Source organism: Babylonia areolata, chromosome 18 (genome assembly GCF_041734735.1).
Source record: "Babylonia areolata isolate BAREFJ2019XMU chromosome 18, ASM4173473v1, whole genome shotgun sequence".
In the NCBI taxonomy this organism is placed as follows: Eukaryota; Metazoa; Mollusca; class Gastropoda; order Neogastropoda; family Buccinidae; genus Babylonia; species Babylonia areolata.
In genome coordinates, this window is record NC_134893.1 from 50,368,530 (window position 1) to 50,388,529 (window position 20,000).

At 44.1% G+C, this 20,000-nt stretch overlaps 1 protein-coding gene across 1 annotated transcript in view; it reads left to right on the forward strand.

The window, feature by feature from the left end:
* The window catches only part of LOC143292273 (speract receptor-like), a 434,645-nt gene that overhangs the window by 164,588 nt on the left and 250,057 nt on the right, over nucleotides 1–20,000 (forward strand). The window contains exon 2 of the mRNA XM_076602459.1: nucleotides 16,283–16,465. Within this exon, the coding sequence (XP_076458574.1) occupies nucleotides 16,283–16,465 (183 nt within the window). The remainder of the gene's footprint in view (nucleotides 1–16,282; nucleotides 16,466–20,000) is intronic.

Below are 20,000 nucleotides of genomic sequence, written 5' to 3' on the forward strand. Positions count from 1 at the left end.
TATAGACCTGGGTTAGTTGTTTTTGCTTTCGTTTTAAAGAAGGAAGAGGGTGGTGGGTGGTGGGGTTGTGGGGGCGGGAAGGTAGAGTGGGGGTTGTGGATGGGATATATAAGATGGGTGTTATAGACCTGGGTTAGTTGTTTTCGCTTTCGTTTTAAAGATGGAGGAGGGTGGTGGGAGTGTGTGTGTGGGGGCGTGAAGGGAAGGGGAGGCGGGGATGGGGGGGGGGGGGGGGGTTGCGGGGCGCCGGAGGGAGAGAAGAGGGTGTAGGTGAGAGTGCGGATGGTGAGTTGAGTGCCGACAATGTCTGATCCCACCCACTCAGACTGTTTCTTTCTCACTCAGCTTGGAGTGAATGATATAATATTATGGGAGTCTGTCGGTCCAGTCTTCCTCTCGAACTATGTATTTGACGCGACCGAAAGTGGATTCTTTTTATTTTTTTTTAGCTATTCAGGGTAATGGTGTGTGTGCGTGTGTAGTGTGTGTGTGTGTGTGTGTGTGTGTGTGTGTGTGTGTGTGTGTGTGTGGAGAGAGAGAGAGAGAGAGAGAGAGAGAGAGAGAGAGTGTGTGTGTGTGTGTGTGTGTGTGTGTGTGTGTGTGTGTGTGTGTGTGTGAGTCACAAACACTCAGTGTCGTGGCATTGTGTAGAGAGATATAAAAGTTATAAAAAAAAGAAGTGTATTTTGTATTTTGTACTTTTTTTCGTTTTGTTACAAGAGATTTCTCTGTGTGAAATTCGGGCTGCTCTTCCCAGGGAGAGCGCGTCGCTACACTGAGAGCGCCACCCTTTTTTTTTTTTTTCATGCATGCAGGTTTATTTGCTTTTTCCTATCGAAGTGAATTTTTCTACAAAATTTTGCCAGGAACAACTCTTTTGCTGCCGTGGGTTCTTTTACGTGCGTTAAGTGCATGCTGCACACGGGACCTCGGTTTATCGTCTCATCCGAATGACTAGCGTCCAGACCACCACTCAAGGTCTAGTGGAGGGGGAGAAAATATCGGCGGGTGAGCCGTGATACGAACAGCCGCGCTCAGATTCTCTCGCTTCCTAGGCGGACGCGTTACCTCTAGGCCATCATCACTCCAGAAAACAACACCAAAAACAGGACAGAGAGGGAACTTGGTCTGGTTTCTTTGAGGAGGAAGAAGGGGGAGAGAAGGTTGAGGGTTGAAGACAGTGAATGTGGGGACGTCTGCAAAGTCTTGTTCCATTCACACTCACCCGCTTTTCATGCACCTGCTTCAATGAAACCTGATCTTTCAGTTGTTTCAGTCACACTGACACACACACACACACACACACACACACACACACACACACACACACACACACACACACACACACACACAACACACACACACACACACACACACACACACACACACAGGGAGAGAGAGAGAGGAAATAATGTGTGTGTGCGTGCATGCGTGCGTGTGTGTATATGTGTTGTGTGTGTGCGCATGCTTGTGTGTGTGTGTGTGTGTGTGTTTCCTCACATGTGTGTGACTTTGTTCACATAGGGATGTGGTTAAGCACTCATACCCTCACACACACACACACACACACACACACACACACACACACACACAGAGGGAGAGAGAGAGGGAAAATAATGTGTGTGTGCGTGCATGCGTGCGTGTGTGTATATGTGTTGTGTGTGTGCGCATGCTTGTGTGTGTGTGTGTGTGTGTGTGTGTGTGTGTGTGTGTGTGTATATATATGTGTGTGTGTGTGTTTCCTCACATGTGTGTGACTTTGTTCACATAGGGATGTGGTTAAGCATTCATACACACAAACAAACACACACACACACACACACACACACACACACACACAGAAACAGAGACACAGCAGGATAGTGACAGAGAAAAAGACAGACACACAGCAACAGAAGGAGACAAGACACACGAACTGCGTGGAGAACACAATTATGATGAAAAAAAAAGAAGAAAAAAGAAAAAATCAAACGACTTCAAAGACAAAAATTTGTCTCGTGAGGACAACGCGTCTCTCCAGCTGCCCCCCCCCCCTCCGCCCCCCCCCCCCCCCCCCCACACACACACACTTCCTGAACGGGACAGTTAGTACTGAGTGGCCCGAAGCCAATGATGAGGGTTAAAGCCAACACACCCCCTGTCCAGACATCCCACCCACACACAACCCCTTTCACCTACCCAGAGTTTAAAAAAAAACAAACCAACAAGCCATTATCTTTGGACTCTTTACACTCTTTTCCCATCAGGACCAGTCCTGTTACGAACGCCAAGTGTGTGGTGGAGACATGCTTTGTTTTACACCACGACAAATTCACTTTAGTTGGAGTGGTTGGTGTGTGTGTGTGTGTGTTTGTGTGTGTGTGTGTGTGGAGGGGGTGGGGGTGGGGGTGGGTGCTGGGGGAGGGGAGGGGAGGGCGGGATGGGAGGCGGATGGGGAGACTGCATGTCCACTTGGTTGTTCGCCAGATCAACGGCGGACGGACGGAGAGGTGTGAAGAGGTGGACAAGAGGCGTGGAGCGTGAGGCACCTGGGTTATGTTGCGGTGGAGGTTGGAGTGAGTGGATGGGGACAGAGCGTTGACAGAGTAATCCTATTCAGACTCTGTCTCTGTCTCTGTCTCTGTCACACACACACACACACACACACACACACACACACACACACACACATTCCAACAGATTTCCATACATACAAACAGTGACAGAAACAGAGAGACATCGACAAACGAGAAAGAAGAAGAGACACACACAAAAAAAATACCGGTCCTGCTGCGGGTGTCTGATGTGTGTGTGTGTGTGTGTGTGTGTGTGTGTGTGTGTGTGTGTGTGTGTGTGTGTTAGTGTGTGCGTGTGTGTGTGTGTGTTTGTGTGTGTGTGTGTGGAGGGGGTGGGGGTGGGGTGGGTGCTGGTGGAGGGGAGGGCGGGATGAGGGGGGGGGGGATGGGGAGACTGCATGTCCACTTGGTTGTTCGCCAGATCAATGGCGGACGGACTGAGGGGTGTGAAGAGGTGGACAAGAGGCGTGGAGCGTGAGGCACCTGGGTTATGTTGCGGTGGAGGTTGGAGTGAGTGGATGGGGAAGTGTTGACAGAGTAATCCTATTCAGACTCTGTCTCTGTCTCTGTCTCTGTCACACACACACACACACACACACACACACACACATTCCAACAGATTTCCATACATACAAACAGTGACAGAAACAGAGAGACATCGACAAACGAGAAGGAAGAAGAGACACACAAGGATAGAGACAAACATCTTGGGGGGATAATACTGTGCAGAACAAGAAAAAAAAGAAGAAAGAAAAGAAGGTAACACCAGAGAAGAAGAGAAGTGGACTGAGGGCAAGCTCTCCATCCACCCACTCACTGGCAGTCAGTTTGTTGCCGGAGGGCCAATCATTAAGTTAAGGCCATCAGACCCTCCCGCAATCCAGACTTAGCACACACACATACCTACTCTCACCACAGACTGTTGGTACTCAAAGGGTGCCTGCCTGCAAAAATACCGGTCCTGCTGCGAGTGCCTGATGTGTGTGTGTGTGTGTGTGTGTGTGTGTGTGTGTGTTAGTGTGTGTGTGTGTTAGTGTGTGTGTGTGTGTGTGTGTGTGTGAGTGTGTGTGTGTGTGTGTGTGTGTGTGTGTGTGTGTGTGTGTGTAGAATGTCAGTCTCCTTTTTGAGCTTTTAGAGATACAGAAACATAGATACTGAGAGAGAGACAGAGACAGAGAGAGAGACAGAGACAGAGACAGAGAGAGACAGAGTGAGACAGAGAGAGAGAGACAGACAGGCAGAGTCTGAAGTGTTGACAGATTAACCCTATTCAGACTCTTTCCCTCTCTGTGTGTGTGTGTCTCTGTCTGTCTGTCTCTATGTCTGTCTGTCTGTCTGTCTCTTCCACACACACACACACACACACACACACACACACACACACACACACACACACTCACACACACACACACACACACACACACACACACACACACACACACTCCAACAGACTTTCGTAATACAAACAGTGACAGAAACAGAAGATACACACAAAGATAGAGACAAACATCTTGGGGGATAACACTGTGGAGAACAAGAAAAAAAAAAAAAAACACAAGAAGGTAATGCCAGAGAAGAAGAGAAGTGGACTGAGGGCAAGCTCTCCATCCACCCACTCACTGGCAGTCAGTTTGTTGCTGGAGGGCCAATCATTAGGTTAAGGCCATCAGACGCTCCCGCTGTCCAGACTTAACACACACACATACCACTCTCACCACAGACTGTCGATACTCAAAGGGTGCCTGCCTGCAAAAATACCGGTCCTGCTGCGGGTGCCTGATGTGTTTGTGCTTGTGTGTGTGTGTGTGTGTGTGTGTGTGTGTGTGTGTGTGTGTGTGTGTGTGTGTGTGGGCGCGTTTGTGTGTGTGTGTGTGTGTGTTAGTGTGTTAGTGTGTTTGTGTGTGTGTACGTGTGTGTGTGTGTGTGTGTGTGTGTGTGTGTGTGTGTGTGTTGGAGACACGCTTTGTTTTCCACCGCCATAAAATCACTTCCGTCACAGGGAGAGCAGGGCAAGGTACTGCCAGTTCACTTGTTCGCTGCTTCTGTCTGTGATGTTGTCCAGGTCAATGGAGGAGGGGTGGATGAGAGGTAGGGAGGGTGAGGCACCTGGCTGGCAGGTGTTCCAGGGGATATAAGAGGGACTGAGTGAGTGTGGGGAAGTGTCGACAAATTCTCAATGCTATTATACTCCACGTGTATGTTCTCACTCAGCCTGACGTCGTCTGGTCTGGAATCTAGATTGTCAATCTCCTTTTTGAGCTCTTAGAGATGCAGAAACAGAGACACTGAGACAGACAGACAGATACACACACACACACGCACACACACACATACACATACACACACGCACACACACACACACACACACACACACACACACACACACACACACACACACAGAATAACAATGACGCAACCTGGGGAGCGCACGAAAAGAAGAAGAAGAAGAAGAAGAAGAAGAAGAAAAATCATTACGTCAGATTAGAAGAAAAGTCGAGTGAGGATAACACGTCTCCATCCGAACACACACCTTCCTTCCTGAAAAGCAGATGCTTTTTTTTTTCTCGAAAGTTATTTCTGACGAGGTTCTGATGGTCGAACTTTCACAGGCATTAGTTCATAGCCCTATTTCTACATTCCTTTAATGTACTTCAGAATTGTGTTAATGGTTTCTGATTATTAGTATCATTATTGAATTGTTACTGTTAAATGATATGGCACGTTAGGTATGCATTTAATTTTTATTTTTTATTTTTTTTTTTTTTTTTTTAGTTTTCTTCCTTATCTGTTTTCCTCTTCCCTCTCTTCCCTCCTCCACCCCTCTACCCCTCCTTTTGTAATCGTCTAATATCACTGATAGTGAAAAGACGCTAAACTAAAGAACGAACGAACGCAGTAATCAGCAGAGGTCCGAGGCCAATGATTCGTCGGTTAAAGCCATCAGACCCTCAGTCCAGACATTCCACACAAACCACACACACACACACACACACACACACACAAACACCCCTCACAGACCCTGGGGTCCTTCAAAGGCGCCTTCTAATGCCATTATCTTTGGACTGTTTGGACTCTTGGCCCATCTGGACCAGTCCTGCTGCGAGCACCGAGTGTAGGGTGGAGACACACTTTGTTTTACACATCGACAAAAATGAATTCACTTAGGATAAAAGGGGTGGGGGGTTAGTCCGCAAGTGAGTTAGTTCGCTGCGTCGTGATGATTTCCAGACCAACGGAGGAGGGGTTGGTATAGAGGGTTCGGGTTTGGGGGGTGAGGGGGGGGGGGGGCAAGGGGCGTGTGAGAGGTGGGGAAGATGAGGCAGTAAAGGTAGGAGTGAGTGGGGAAAGTGGCGACAGTGTAAATCCTGCTTTACCGGTGTGTTTTCACTGAAGCAGGCATCTGTGTTTCTTCGAAACCAATATCTTTGTTTCTGTTTCGGATATGTGTGTGTGTGTGTGTGTGTGTGTGTGTGTGTGTGTGTGTGTGTGTGTGTGTGGAGAGAGAGAGAGAGAGAGAGAGAGAGAGAGAGAGAGAGAACACGACACAGTTATGTTATATAAAACAGAACCTATCTGTACATTTCACACCTTTTCAATTATGAAGTCTTCCATATTTTCATATATTTTAACAACTCATTAAAGAATTGTCATCCATTGTTTTAAGACGCAAATAATTATAGGCAAGGATCACTCAAGTTCGACACCTCTCCCAAACCATTGACTTTGTACAATGAATGTGTCACTTCAGACTTTGAGTCTTGCTCAGTTTGCTTAAGTCGTCGACCAAGTACGGGTCTGCCACCGGGCAAACTTTTGGCGAGTAAATGTCAGCAGTTTCACACTGTATCAGACAATTTCCAAACTGAGCAATTTACTATTTTGTATTTGATGTCTACCGAAGCGTGACCAGATCTACAGAACTGAGTTGGTGAAAAAAAATGTTTCATGCATGCACCGTGCGAACATGTGAGAGAGAGAGAGTGTGTGTTTGGGGAGAGAGAGGGAGAGAGAGAGAGGCACCACCAATGGATACAACATAAAACTCGCTTTTAACTCTATCCATACGAACGGCGAAAGAGACGACGTTAACAGCGTTTCACCCCAATTACCATCATCAAAATATTACAAGCGGAAGGCTCTTATACTGAAGAGGTGAATGTTGACAAAGAATACCACAATTCTGACGACGGAAGCTAAAGGTTGGGTCATTCAGACACCCACTGGACATCCGAGGGGTCTGTGTAGAGGAGAAGAGAGGACTGGCCGTACTGAGTGAGTTAAAGTGCACGCCAATAGGTTTCCTTTTTTTTCCACATCCTTTTTTTCTTCGTTCCGAATAATGAATCCTATGGCTCTCTCCATATATACATTGATTTCTTCTCTCTTTCATCTGACATGTATCTCTAAGAGGATGTAACGACCAGACACAGGCAGGGATTAATGGTGTTTTATACTCTCGTAAAGCATTGGATATGGGAAATGAATGTGACAGTTATATGACTTGAACATTTGGAAGCTGGCTTCTTGTATTTATAATCACACTGAAAGCGGTGACGACAAGCCCCTTATCTCCAGCTGGGCGAACTTTTTGTGTGTAAATTACAGCGTTTTGACAGATCGTAAAATGGAATTAATGACGTAAAACTGCGTGACGAATAGTTGTGTATCGGAAGAAAGTGAATGTATGGTCAGATCTTAAAATAAATTTCCCGTGTCCACTGTGGCCGTCGATGTAGGCTTTTTTTTTTTTTTTTTTTTTTTTTAAGGGAGGCAGGGTCTCTGTCTCTGTGCTTCTGTAAGTTTCCCTGTCTGTCTCTTCTCCCTACAGCGTCTTTGTGTGTGTGTGTGTGTGTGTGTGTGTGTGAGTGAGTGTGTGTGTGTGTGCGCGCGCATGTGCTTGTTTGCATGCATCCCTCCATCCCTCTATCTCTTTGTCCCTCCCTCCCTCTATCAATCCATACATACATTCATATACATGCAGAGAAAGGTCAATGGACGCGCGCGCGCGTGCGCGCGCGCGCGCGCGTGTGTGTGTGTGTGTGTGTGTGTGTGCGTGTGTGTGTGTGTGTGTGTGTGTGTGTGTGTGTGTGTGTGTGTGTGTGTGTGTGTGTGTGTGTGTGTGTGTGTTGCTGTGAACACAGAATCAGTGGTCACACAGGTTTGTGACTGTGTGTGTGTGTGAATATGTATGTGTGTAGGTGGGTGGATGGATGGATGTGAGTGTCTGGATGTGTTCCCGTTATTACGTTTTAAATTGATGATGATAATAATAATCTTCATTGTCAGTAGTAGTAGTAGTAGTAGTAGTAGTAGTTACCAACACTATTATTGTTGTGTCTTATCATTATTATTGTTATTGTTGTCCACAAGGAGGGATAGAAAGACGTAAGGCAATGCCTGAAATCTTTTTTCCTTGAGTAAACAAAGTTTTGAATCTTAGATATCACTCAAAGTTGAACAGCAACAACTGCGGTCACTCGAGGGATTGTAAACTGAAACTCTTGCAATGAACACACAGCACGATGGCTCACACCAACAGAGAGTGCGCGAAGAACGACCGACCTACATTGCTCATCATCAGTTCACTCTGGCCATGCGAGCTAGTTCATCACGCACTCAAACTGTAATTCTGAAGTGGCTTCCTTACACACACACACACACACACACACACGTCGCTGAAACATGGACGATCGTGTTTTATTGAAACCACGAGCCAACAGGAATGCTTCTGTATGTAACCGCAGGCTCTCTTTGTTCCATTGGCTTGTATTTAGGAGCAAGAACGTTTATGTTCATTTCCCTTCTATGTATTCTTCTTCACATTATGCTTTTTTTTTTTCCAAAATGTATTTACGTCTTATTTATCTTGTTTATTTATCGTATTTCATTTTGAGTTCTTTAAAAAAAAAGGACAGCAACAACAAAACAAGCCTATGACATGCTATCAAGGGGTTGGGGTTATAACATAGGTCAGGAATATGTATAAACATAGGCGTATGTGCACACACACACACACACACACACACACATATATATATATATATATCATATATATATATATATATATATATATATATATATATATATATATATAGAGAGAGAGAGAGAGAGAGAGAGAGAGAGAGAGAGAGACAAAGATTCTTGAAGCAGATTTATAGCGTATGTAGATCAGTCCGAACGGCATCGACGCCTCATTGAGACAGAACCCGATTGTCGCAGAATTAGTGGTAGAATCTATACCTCCTGTAGGCTGAAGATCCTATTGTCTTTTCAAAGCCATAAGTGCAGTGAACTCCTATTCACTGTGTCAAGGGTTCGGCACAGAGAGGCAGGGCCTAATTACCTCCTTCCGCCGCCGCCGCCGCTTAAACCTTCCTTGACCGATGGAGTGAGAAAAAAAAAAGTGCCTTTCCCAAGGACGTAATTGGCCTTCCGTGCTGACACGGGGGTCAAGGACTCTTAAAATGCAAATAAATCACAGACAATTTTGGACGTGTTTTTTTTGGTGTGTGTTAAACTCACACACCTACGAAGCTCAAAGAACACTGGTTCGTTAACACCCTGATCACCTTGAAGCTGTGCTGTTTCTTTGATCAGGATGAAAGGGACCCAGAACGAGCGAGGCCACACCAGTAATAGAATACCAGTTTGCTGTCGTGGTGACGGCTTTCTGGGTGTGAGTGCGTGTGTGTGTGTGTTGAGGTGTGAAGGTGAAAATGACGTCATTATGCGTATCTCTGGAGGGATGAACAGAGTGAAGAAATAATGAGTTTTTTCTATATATATAGAACAAGAAAGTATTTCCTATATGTGTGTGTGTGTGTGTGTGTGTGTGTGTGTGTGTGTGTGTGTGTGTTCGCGAGCGCTCATGTGCGTGCGTGCGTGCGTGCGTGCGTGTGTGTGTGTGTGTGTGTGTGTGTGTGTGATCGTGAGCGCTCATGTGTGTGTGTGTGTGTGTGTGTGTTTGCGAGCGCACATGTGTGTGTGTGTGTGTGTGTGTGTGTGTGTGTGTGTTTGCGAGGGCACATGTGTGTGTGTGTGTGTGTATGTGTGTGCGTGCGTGCGTGCGTGCGTGCGTGTGTGTGTGTGTGTGTGTGTGTGTTTCTTGCCAGCATGTGAAAGAGGCACTTCCACGTTCCCAGGTTTTCAAAAGTCCCGCTATGAACACGCTAAACTGGGTGGGGGAGATGGATGGAGTGGGGGCCGGGGTAAGGTAGGTGTGTGTGTGTGTGTGTGTGTGTGTGTGTGTGTGTGAGGGTGGAGGGGGGTGGGGAGGGGAGAGAGATGGGTATTTCAATCAGGGAAAGGTGCCATCAGTTCTTTTGTTCTTTCCTTCTTTCTTTCTTTTCTTCTCTCTTTCTTTCTAATCAGTTTCTTATCAGTCTTTTTTTTTTCTCTCTCTCTCTGTCGCACTTTCTTTTCAGTCGTGTTAACAATTATGTTGGTTTCTTTTTTTCTTTTTTTTTAATTATTATTCTTCAGTTAGGAAAAAGGGCTGTATGATTTCTTTCTTTCATATTGTTTCTTTTCGTTTCTTTTCGTTCACTTTTCTTCCTTTTGCTCTTGTACTTTCCTTTTCTTCTGTTTCGTCTGTCTTCCTGTTTTCCTTCTTTCCATCTTTCTTTTTCTTCCTTTTTCTTCCTATTTTTGTTCTTTTGCATGTCTTTTTTTCCCTATTTACTTACTCTCTCTCTCTCTCTCTCTCTCTCTCTCTCTCTCTGTCAGTCTTTCTTTTTCTCTTTTCTTTTTCTCTTTTCTTCCTTTGTTTTGTTATTTATGTCTTCATCACATTTTACTGGTCTTTCCTTGGTCAGGGCAAACTTGTTGTTGCTGTTGTTGTTGTTTTTCTTTATTACTTTCTTTTCTCCTTCCTTTTAAGCGTGTTGGGTTGGTTGCGTTGCTGGTCAGGCATCTGCTTGGCACATGTGTGTGTGTGTGTGTGTGTGTGTGTGTGTGTGTGTGTGTGTGTGTGTGTGTGTCCCAGGTTTTCAAAAGTCCCGCTATGAACACGCTGAACTGGGTGGGGGAGATGGATGGAGTGGGGGGTGGGGTAAGGTGCGTGTGTGTGTGAGGGTGGATGGGGATTGGGTGGGGGGGGAGATGGGTATTTCAATCAGGGAAAGGTGTGATCAGTTCTTTTGTTCTTTCTTTCTTTCTTTCTTTTCTTCTCTCTTTCTTTCTAATCAGTTTCTTATCAGTCTTTTTTCTTCTCTCTCTCTGTATCGCACTTTCTTTTCAGTCGTGTTAACAATTATGTTGGTTTCTTTTTTCTTTTTTTTTTTAAATTCTTCATTTAGGAAAAAGGGCTGAATGGTTTCTTTCTTTCATATTGTTTCTTTTCGTTTACTTTTCTTTCTTTTCTTCTTGTACTTTCCTTTTCTTCTGTTTCGTCTGTCTTCCTGTTTTCCTTCTTTCCATCTTTCTTTTTCTTCTTTTTTCGTCCTATTTTTGTTCTTTTGCATGTCTTTTTTCCCCCCTATTTACTTACTATATATATATATATATATATATATATATATATATATATATATATATATATATATATATATATATATATCTATGTCAGTCTTTCTTTTTCTCTTTTCTTCCTTTGTTTTGTTATTTATGTCTTCATCACATTTTACTGGTCTTTCCTTGGTCAGGGCAAACGTGTTGTTGCTGTTGTTGTTGTTGTTTTTCTTTATTACTTTCTTTCCTCCTTCCTTCTAAGTGTCTTGGGTTGGTTGCGTTGCTGGTCAGGCATCTGCTTGGCAGATGTGGTGTAGCGTCTATGGATTTGTCTGAACGCAGTGACACCTCCTTCCTTCCTTCCTTCCTTTCTTTTTTCTTTCTTTCTTTCCTACTTTCTCCCTGTCTCTGCCACCCCTTCTTTTAGCGTGTCTGTTATTTCGTTTTCTTTCTTTCTTTTTGAGTTATTTCTTTCTTTCTTCCTTCCTTCCTTTCTTTCTTTCTTTTTTCTTTTGATCTTCCTTTCTTTCTTTCCTACTCTCCTCCTGTCTCTGCCACCCCTTCTTTTAGCGTGTCTGTTATTTTGTTTTCTTTCTTTCTTTTTGAGTTCTTTCTTCCTTCCTTCCTTTCTTTCTTTCTTTTTGAGTACTTTCTTCCTTCCTTCCTTCCTTTCTTTTTTCTTTTTCCTTTCTTTTTTTCCAACTTTCTCCCTGTCTCTGCCACCCCCTCTTTTAGCGTGTCTGTTATTTTGTTTTCTTTCTTTCTTTTTGAGTTATTTCTTCCTTTCTTTCTTTCTTTTTTTTCCTTTCTTTCTTTCTTTCCTCCTGTCTCTGCCACCCCTTCTTTTAGCGTGTCTGTTATTATGTTTTCTTTCTTTCTTTTTGAGTTCTTTCTTTCTTTCTTCCTTCCTTTCTTTTTCTTTTTTTCCTTTCTTTCTTTCCTACTTTCTTCCTGTCTCTGCCACCCCTTCTTTTAGCGTGTCTGTTATTATGTTTTCTTTCTTTCTTTTTGAGTTCTTTCTTTCTTTCTTCCTTCCATTCTTTTTCTTTTTTTCCTTTCTTTCTTTCCTACTCTCCCCCTGTCTCTGCCACCCCTTCTTTTAGCGTGTCTGTTATTATGTTTTCTTTCTTTCTTTTTGAGTTATTTCTTTCTTCCTTTCTTTCTTTCTTTTGATCTTCCTTTCTTTCTTTCCTACTCTCCTCCTGTCTCTGCCACTCCTTCTTTTAGCGTGTCTGTTATTTTGTTTTCTTTCTTTCTTCCTTCCTTCCTTTCTTTCTTTTTTCTTTTTTTCTTCCTTTCTTTCTTTCCTACTCTCCTCCTGTCTCTGCCACCCCTTCTTTTAGCGTGTCTGTTATTTTGTTTTCTTTCTTTCTTTTTGAGTTCTTTCTTCCTTCCTTCCTTTCTTTTTCCTTTCTTTCTTTCTTTCCTACTTTCTTCCTGTCTCTGCCACCCCTTCTTTTAGAGTGTCTGTTATTTTGTTTTCTTTCTTTCTTTTTGAGTTCTTTCTTCCTTCCTTCCTTTCTATTTTTTCCTTTCTTTCTTTCCTACTTTCTCCCTGTCTCTGCCACCCCTCTTTTTAGCGTGTCTGTTATTTTGTTTTCTTTCTTTCTTTTTGAGTTATTTCTTTCTTCCTTCCTTCCTTTCTTTTTCTTTTTGCCTTCCTTTCTTTCTTTCCTACTCTCCTCCTGTCTCTGCCACTCCTTCTTTTAGTGTGTCTGTTATTTTGTTTTCTTTCTTTCTTTTTGAGTTATTTCTTTCTTCCTTTCTTTCTTTCTTTTTTTCTTTTGATCTTCCTTTCTTTCTTTCCTACTCTCCTCCTGTCTCTGCCACTCCTTCTTTTAGTGTGTCTGTTATTTTGTTTTCTTTCTTTCTTTTTGAGTTATTTCTTTTTTCCTTCCTTCCTTTCTTTCTTGTTTCTTTTTTCTTTCTTTCTTTCTTTCCCACTCTCCTCCTGTCTCTTCCACCCCTTCTTTTAGCGTGTCTGTTATTTTGTTTTCTTTCTTTCTTTTCTTCCGTTCCTTTTTTCCCTCTCTGTTCGTTTTTTTTTTTTTCTTACATTCTTTCGTTCTTTCTTCTTTTTTCTTCTTTCTATAACACATTTTTTTCTGTCTTTGTTTCTTTGTTTGTTTCTTTCTATCGCACTTGTTCCTTCTTTCTTTCTTTCTTGTCCTTTTCCTCCTTTTCTTTCTTCGTTATTTCTTTCTTTGCCTATATTTGTTCTCTCCCTTTTTTCGCCCCCTTTTTTTGCGTTTTGTCTTAAACGTCGTGTCGTCCTAACAAACCGTTTATAAAAGGGTTTTCATCCATACCCCTCGCTCGTCTGGCGAACCAACTAAAATCACCCCCCCACTGCTAATTCTCTCTCTGGATAAAAATAGCGAAGGAGGTTTGTGATGGCTTGGGCTTGGAGATCACCAGTTCTGTTCCCCCCCCCCCCCCCCCCCCTAGACACTCTCTCCCCCCCCCCCCCACCTTTTTTTTTTTTTACCGTTCTTACACAGTGGTGCGTTAATAGGGCGGTATAGATCTCTCTGTGTTTTCTCTCTGTCTCTGTTTCTGTCTCTCTCTCTATGTGTGTGTGTACGCGCGTGCGTGCGTGCGTGCGTGTGTGTGTGTGTGTGTGTGTGTGTGTGTGTGTGTGTGTGTGTGTGTGTGTGTGTGTGTGTGTGTGTGTGTGTGTGTGTGTGTGCAACAACACATGAAGTTGCCCGCCATTGACAGCTTGATGAAAGTTCATGGTTTGTTACTTTCTCTCTGAGAAGTGCCATCCACCGGAGGAAATGCCCGGAAAAAAAAAGAAAGAACAAGAAACAGTGTGTCTTTGCATAAGGAGAATCTGTTCCTGTGGTTAAAACGTGAAAAAAAAGAAAAAAAAAAAAAAAGAAAAAAAAAAAAAAAGATCGACAGATATTGTTCGATCATTAACCATGGTTCTTAGCTGTATGAAATGATGGAGGGAAGGGAGGATTTATTTATTTATTTATTCAGGTAGTTAGTTATCTTGCGGAACGTTGAGCTGGTTGATGAAGCGTTCGTCAAGTAAGCGAGGGCTTTGGGGATCGACTCCCGTAAGGACCTGCTATTTTTACTGTCAGCTTAGACCTTGTGTGGTGGCCTGTGTATATGTCTTCCGAATGAGACGGTAAAACCGAGGTCACGTCATGCACTTAGGGTCGGAAAAGGAGCTTACGACAACAGGACAGGTCTCCCCCACAGTAAAATCTGCAAGAAGAATCTGCTTTGATATGGAAGCAAACTTATATGCATACACTTGCAGACAGAAAGAGAGAGAAAAACAACATTAAACAAACAAAAAAACCTGTGAGGGAAAAATGGGCGTGGCGCCGCATTGGTATCATGATTTCTTTCTGTCGGGAAAGCAGTCAGAATTTGACACCGACTAACCAGTTGTTACTGAAGAGTCGCAAATAGAAACCATGTCTCCGTCTCTCTGTAGACGTTTTTTACTATACAATGCAATGCAATTCAATGTAATGCCGTACAGTGCACACTCACTCACTCACTCATTCCCTCGACCGCTGGGGTCGTTGGGGGGACATGAGGAAGATGTCATAGCTCGCCACGCCGTTCTGTTGGCAGCTGTCGTGAGGAGATCTGGCATCGTCATTTTGGTCCATTCCTTGACGTTGTCGGACCAGCTTTTTCTCTGCCGCCCCCGTCTGCGCCCCCCTCTGCAGTCCCTTGCAGGATGGTTTTGGAGAGGGTGTTATGTCGTATGACGTGACCAAACCATGCCATCTTCCGTCGTTTGACAGTCGCCAGCAGTGGTTCTTGGGGCCCAACAAGGTTGCTGACCAGGTTCCGCACATAGTCATTGGTCTTGTGCTCTTTGTAGGAGATGTGTAGTAGTCTCCTCAAGCACTTGGTTTCGAATGCTTCGAGTACAGTGCAACACAATGCAATACAATGCAGTCCAGTGCAGTAGAATGCAGTACAATACAATACAATACAATACAAGGCCGTACAATGCAATAGAATACAACGCAGTACGATGCAGTGCAGTAACAACGCAATGCAATACATTAACACAATGCTGCACAACGCAGGGCAGCGCAATATCTATGCTTTCAAAAAAAAAAAAAAAAAAATCAATTGAAATCTTCTTCGTTTGTGGGCTGCAACTCCCACGTTGACTTGTTTGTACACGAGTGTGCTTTTACGTATATGACCGTTTTTACCCCGCCATGTAGGCAGCCATACTCCGTTTTTCGGGGGGCGGGGGGGTGCATGCTGGTTAAGTTCTTGTTTCCATAACCCACTGAACGCTGATTACATGATCTTTAACGTGCATATTTGATGTTCTGCTTGCGTATACACACGAAGGGGGTTCAGGCACTAGCAGATTTGCACATATGTTGACCTGGGAGATCGGAAAAAATCTCCACCCTTTACCCACCAGGCGCCGTTACCGAGGTTCGACCCCGGGACCCACAGATTTAAAGTCCAGCGCTTTAACCACTCGGCTATTCGCCCGTCAATTCAAATCATACTTTATAGTCTGCTTCAACTAAAACAGAAAATTATCGAAAAAAAAAAGTTCTGCTTTGTTTACTTACTTGATAACTTGCAGTTCTGCCCGGAAAATGCAGCAGTCAAATACAATACAATACGATACGATACGATGCTATGCAATGCAATGCAATGGGATTCGATACGCTACACTACGATACGACGCAACACAACGTAACACAACGCAACGCAACACAACATTTGTAATAGACTGAACTGTGTTGATTGTTTCTCTTCTATAAATATTTCTTCTTCTTCTTCTTCTTCTTCTTCAATGTATGATAGTTAGTCGTGTCCAACTATGACAGCAGAGGAGGCAACTGATGTCCCAACTATCTGGGCTAGAATTTAATTATAGTGGAGACTGTCTTGCCCAAGTAACATTCCCATTTTCTCGGCCAAGAGGGTTATAGGACAGTCGGCGTTGGGATAGTTCCCAAAGGCCAACTAGCCAGCCCCTAAAGCTGCAGCACTAAGAGCCAGTGCAATCTTGCCTCCTCGTCTGAATCATAGTCCTTTAAAAATAAAATAATAAAAGAAAAGAAAAAAACAAACAAACAAAAAACTAAGCTATAAATATCTTCCCGTAGCAGTGGAAAAATAATTGATCACACATCTCTCATTTTGCTGTAAACTTATGCCAATCTGCGATGTCTTGACCTTATACTATTATTTGATATCCTGAACTGGTGACTTCATTTCTTCTTCTACTTCTTTTTTTTTTCTTTCTTTCTTTCACCTGTGTGCAGTTCTGCACGGAGACCGCAGTGAGCGACAAGGCCCTGTACCCGACCTTCGCCCGCACCAAGCCTACCGACTCGCAGATCTCCAAGAGTGTCGTGTCCCTGCTGCGCATGTTCCACTGGAGCAAGGTCACCTTCATCCACTCCAACCTCTCGCACGTGCAGCACGTGGCCAACAACATCTACTCGGTGGGTGGGTGAATGCACGAATGAACGAACGAACGAACGAATGAATGAATGAATGAATGAATGAATGAATTACTGTGACTGAATGAACTTGATTTGTATGGGGTGCATAAAGCTTTTTTGTTTTTGTTTTTTTTTTTTTTTTTTTTCATACGTAGGTTGTGTGTTCATAGCGCCACCCACACCCACACACAAACACATAGAGACAAAAACTAGCAACAATCGAATGCCTGCCTGTAAGGGAGAAACACCCCCCTACCTACCTACACCGACACACACACACACACACACACACACACACACACACTGCAAAATGATTTAGAAAATGGAAAGGTGGGGTGGCGTGTGGGGGTGTTCAAGAGAGAGGCAGGGTGGGACACGGCAGGGTGGGTGGGTGGGGTGGAAGGTGGCTTGAATGGGGTGGTGGTGGAGAGGGCAGCAAGTGGGAAGAGGGGTTGAGTGGGTGGGGGGGGGGGGGGGGGGACGGGGTTTTATGAGAAACTCAATGCATTGTCTACGAAACGACAACGACAAAAAAAAAAAAAAAAAAAAAAAAAAAAAAGCAAGAAAAAACCCCCAACAAAAACAAAAACAACAGTAACAAAAATACAAAGAGAAAAACAACAAAACAAACAAAAACGACAAACAAACAAACAGAACAAAAAACAACAACAAAAAACAACAACAACAAAAAACCCAACATGAGACAGGCGACACTTCGTCTTTTTTCAATTTAGTTCGAAAAGCCTTTATTGTTTCAGTAATGTGCTTTCGTGGGACACTGCATGCAGCTTGCAGCTATATTGTTGAGATTAGATTATGTCTGTCGTGTCTGTGATGTGCTTGCGAATGGAAAATCTCTCTCTCTCTCTCTCTCTCTCTCTCTCTCTCTCCCATTCTTCGTTGCAGCAGCAGTAGATGTAGCAGTGTTAACAAAATTATTATTGTTGTGTCGTTATCGTTAATGTTGTTATTGTCATTGTTGTCACAAGGACAGATTGGAAGACTGGGCGATGCCAAAAATGTTTATCCTTGAGTAATAAAGTTTTTGAATCTCTCTCTCTCTCTCTTTCTCTCTCTGTCCGTCTGTGTCTGTCCGTCTATATGTGTCTGTCTGTCTGTGTCTGTCTGTGTCTGTCTCTCTTTCTCTCTCTGTGTGTCTCTGTCTGTCTGTCTACCTGTCTATCTCTTTCTCTCTGTGTCTCTCTCTTTCTCTGTGTATGTCTCTGTTTGTCTGTCTGTCTGTATTTCTCAGCCTCTTTCTCTGTGTGTCTGTCTCTGTCTCTCTCTGCCTCTGTGTGTGTGTGTGTGTGTGTGTGTGTGTGTGTGTGTGTGTGTGTGTGTGTGTGTGTGTCTGTGTCTGTGTGTCTGTGCGTGCGTGCGTGTGAGCAACGCCGAATTTTCTCATTTTCCTTTCTTTATCGCGATCGCATTGACGACCTACTTTGTGTCCGCCCTTCAGGTCGAGGTGTTCGGTACTGGGGTCTTGGTCGTGTTGGTTCGCTGTGGTCGCGGTGAGGGAGGTGGGCGTTGCTGGATTGTTCGAGGAGAGCATGTTCGTTCTGTGTTCTGGCTGTGCATCTGTGAGTGAAAATTGTTCCCAAGAAGAGTGAAGTCCTAGCTGTCTGTATCAGGATTAAGTCCTGGCTGTCTGTAGAGGGGTGAGGTCCTGGCTGTCTGTAGAGGGGTGAAGTCCTGGCCGTCTGTAGAGGGGTAATGTCCTGGCTGTCTGTAGAGGGGTGATGTCCTGGCTGTCTGTAGAGGGGTGAAGTCCTGGCCATTTGTAGAGGGGTGAAGTCCTGGCTGTCTGTAGAGGGTGGTGAAGCCTTGGCTGCACGTTCAGAGGTTGAAGTCCGTCGGAACATGAGGTCCATCTGCGGGGTTGAGATTTATCCGGGGGTGGGGGTGGGGGGGGGGGGGTGAGATGTATCGGTGGGGTGCGTTCTGGCTTTCCGACCGTGGGTTAAGTTCGGCTGGCGTTCTAATGGGGGTAGTCCTGGGGCTGGGAAACGAGGCAGGTCTCTTTGATGATGCTGTAGAACAGCCAGAGGCGGTGATGGGGTGTAGCCTAATCATGACTGACAGCAGACATGCGCCCTCTGCGAACATTTTGGCAAATAGGTTTGTAGTGGCGGTGAATGTGATGTTTTAGGGATGGGCTAATGGTGTTAAGAATGGTTGGATTGTTTGTTCGTGTGCTGGATTGTTTGAGTTCAATTGGGGTGAGGGGAAAAGGAATAATGATTAGGGTGATGGTTTGTTAATGAGGAGTTGAGATTGTCGTTGAAAATTTCGAGTTTAGGTTAGCATGGAAAATTAATAGAGGTGTGTGTGTGTGTGTGTGTGTGTGTGTGTGTGTGTGTGTGTGTGTGTGTGTGTGTGTGTGTGTGTGTGTGTGTGTGTGTGTGTGTGTGTGTGAAAGTGTGTTTTAGTAAGGAAACGTAATGCCTGCACTTCCTGTTTGCCTCTCTCTGGCTGGCTCGACTCGACCTCATTTATTGTCATAAAATCCCTAAGGATTAATAGACGAAACAGAGAACAAAAGGAAGAAAGAAAGAAACGGGAGTCTAGTACGCACGCAATGAAATGCATATCTGACGTGTGTTTTTGGACAGTCATCGCAATTGCGTCTAGCTGTCTGTTTGTCTGTCCTGTCGTTGTCTCTCTGTGATGTTGTTAATATCTTTGAAGATAATCAAACCAAAAGTTGATTGAAACGTATTATGTCAGCAATATTTGAGGCATATTTTGACAATGTTGGCGATATATACATATATCTATATCTGTGTGTGTGTGTGTGTGTGTGTGTGTGTGTGCGACTTGACAAAGAGTCTATGACTCGAAACGTCGTTTTTATCGTCATCTTTGATTTTAAACCATCTTTTATCATTTTCAACTTCGTTTTAAAAAAAAGTCCAGCATTCACCATTTTTTTCATATGGAAACAAAAGAATGAAAAATACAAGAGCCATCGACAAATCTCTTCAGAGACCGATTAGCCCGTATCGCCCAGGGCTGCGCGACCCTCCAAAAACCGTCGATTTTTTTTTTCTCAGGCTGCCCTTAAAACCGACAGCCCCCAAAACGCCCAAAGAGTGATGTTCTAGCCTGACAAGGTTAGCGCGTTTGGAGAACAAAAATACGTCGACTGCTACTAGGATGTTATCTTTATGACAACGTGCATGGTGGCGTGCTCTTGTCCAGTGACTTCAGAGTGCTTTGAAGCTGATTTCAAATTCCTTGATGGGTACGTTGATATTATTTGTAACCAGGTAGCCTAGCTTTTGAGTAATAGGTCACATATATGATGGAAGACAGGATTTCAGGTACGTTTAGCAGGTTGGGAGGGAGGTGATAGGTTTGTAGAGAAGTCGAATGATTGTTGTGTAGGAGGGTAGGTATTGGCTGATGGACTGATTGATGGTTAGCTACAGTCACCGGGTTAGACATATACAGGCTGAATACACACACACACACACACACACACACACACACACACACACACACACACACACACACACACAGATGTATCTATAAG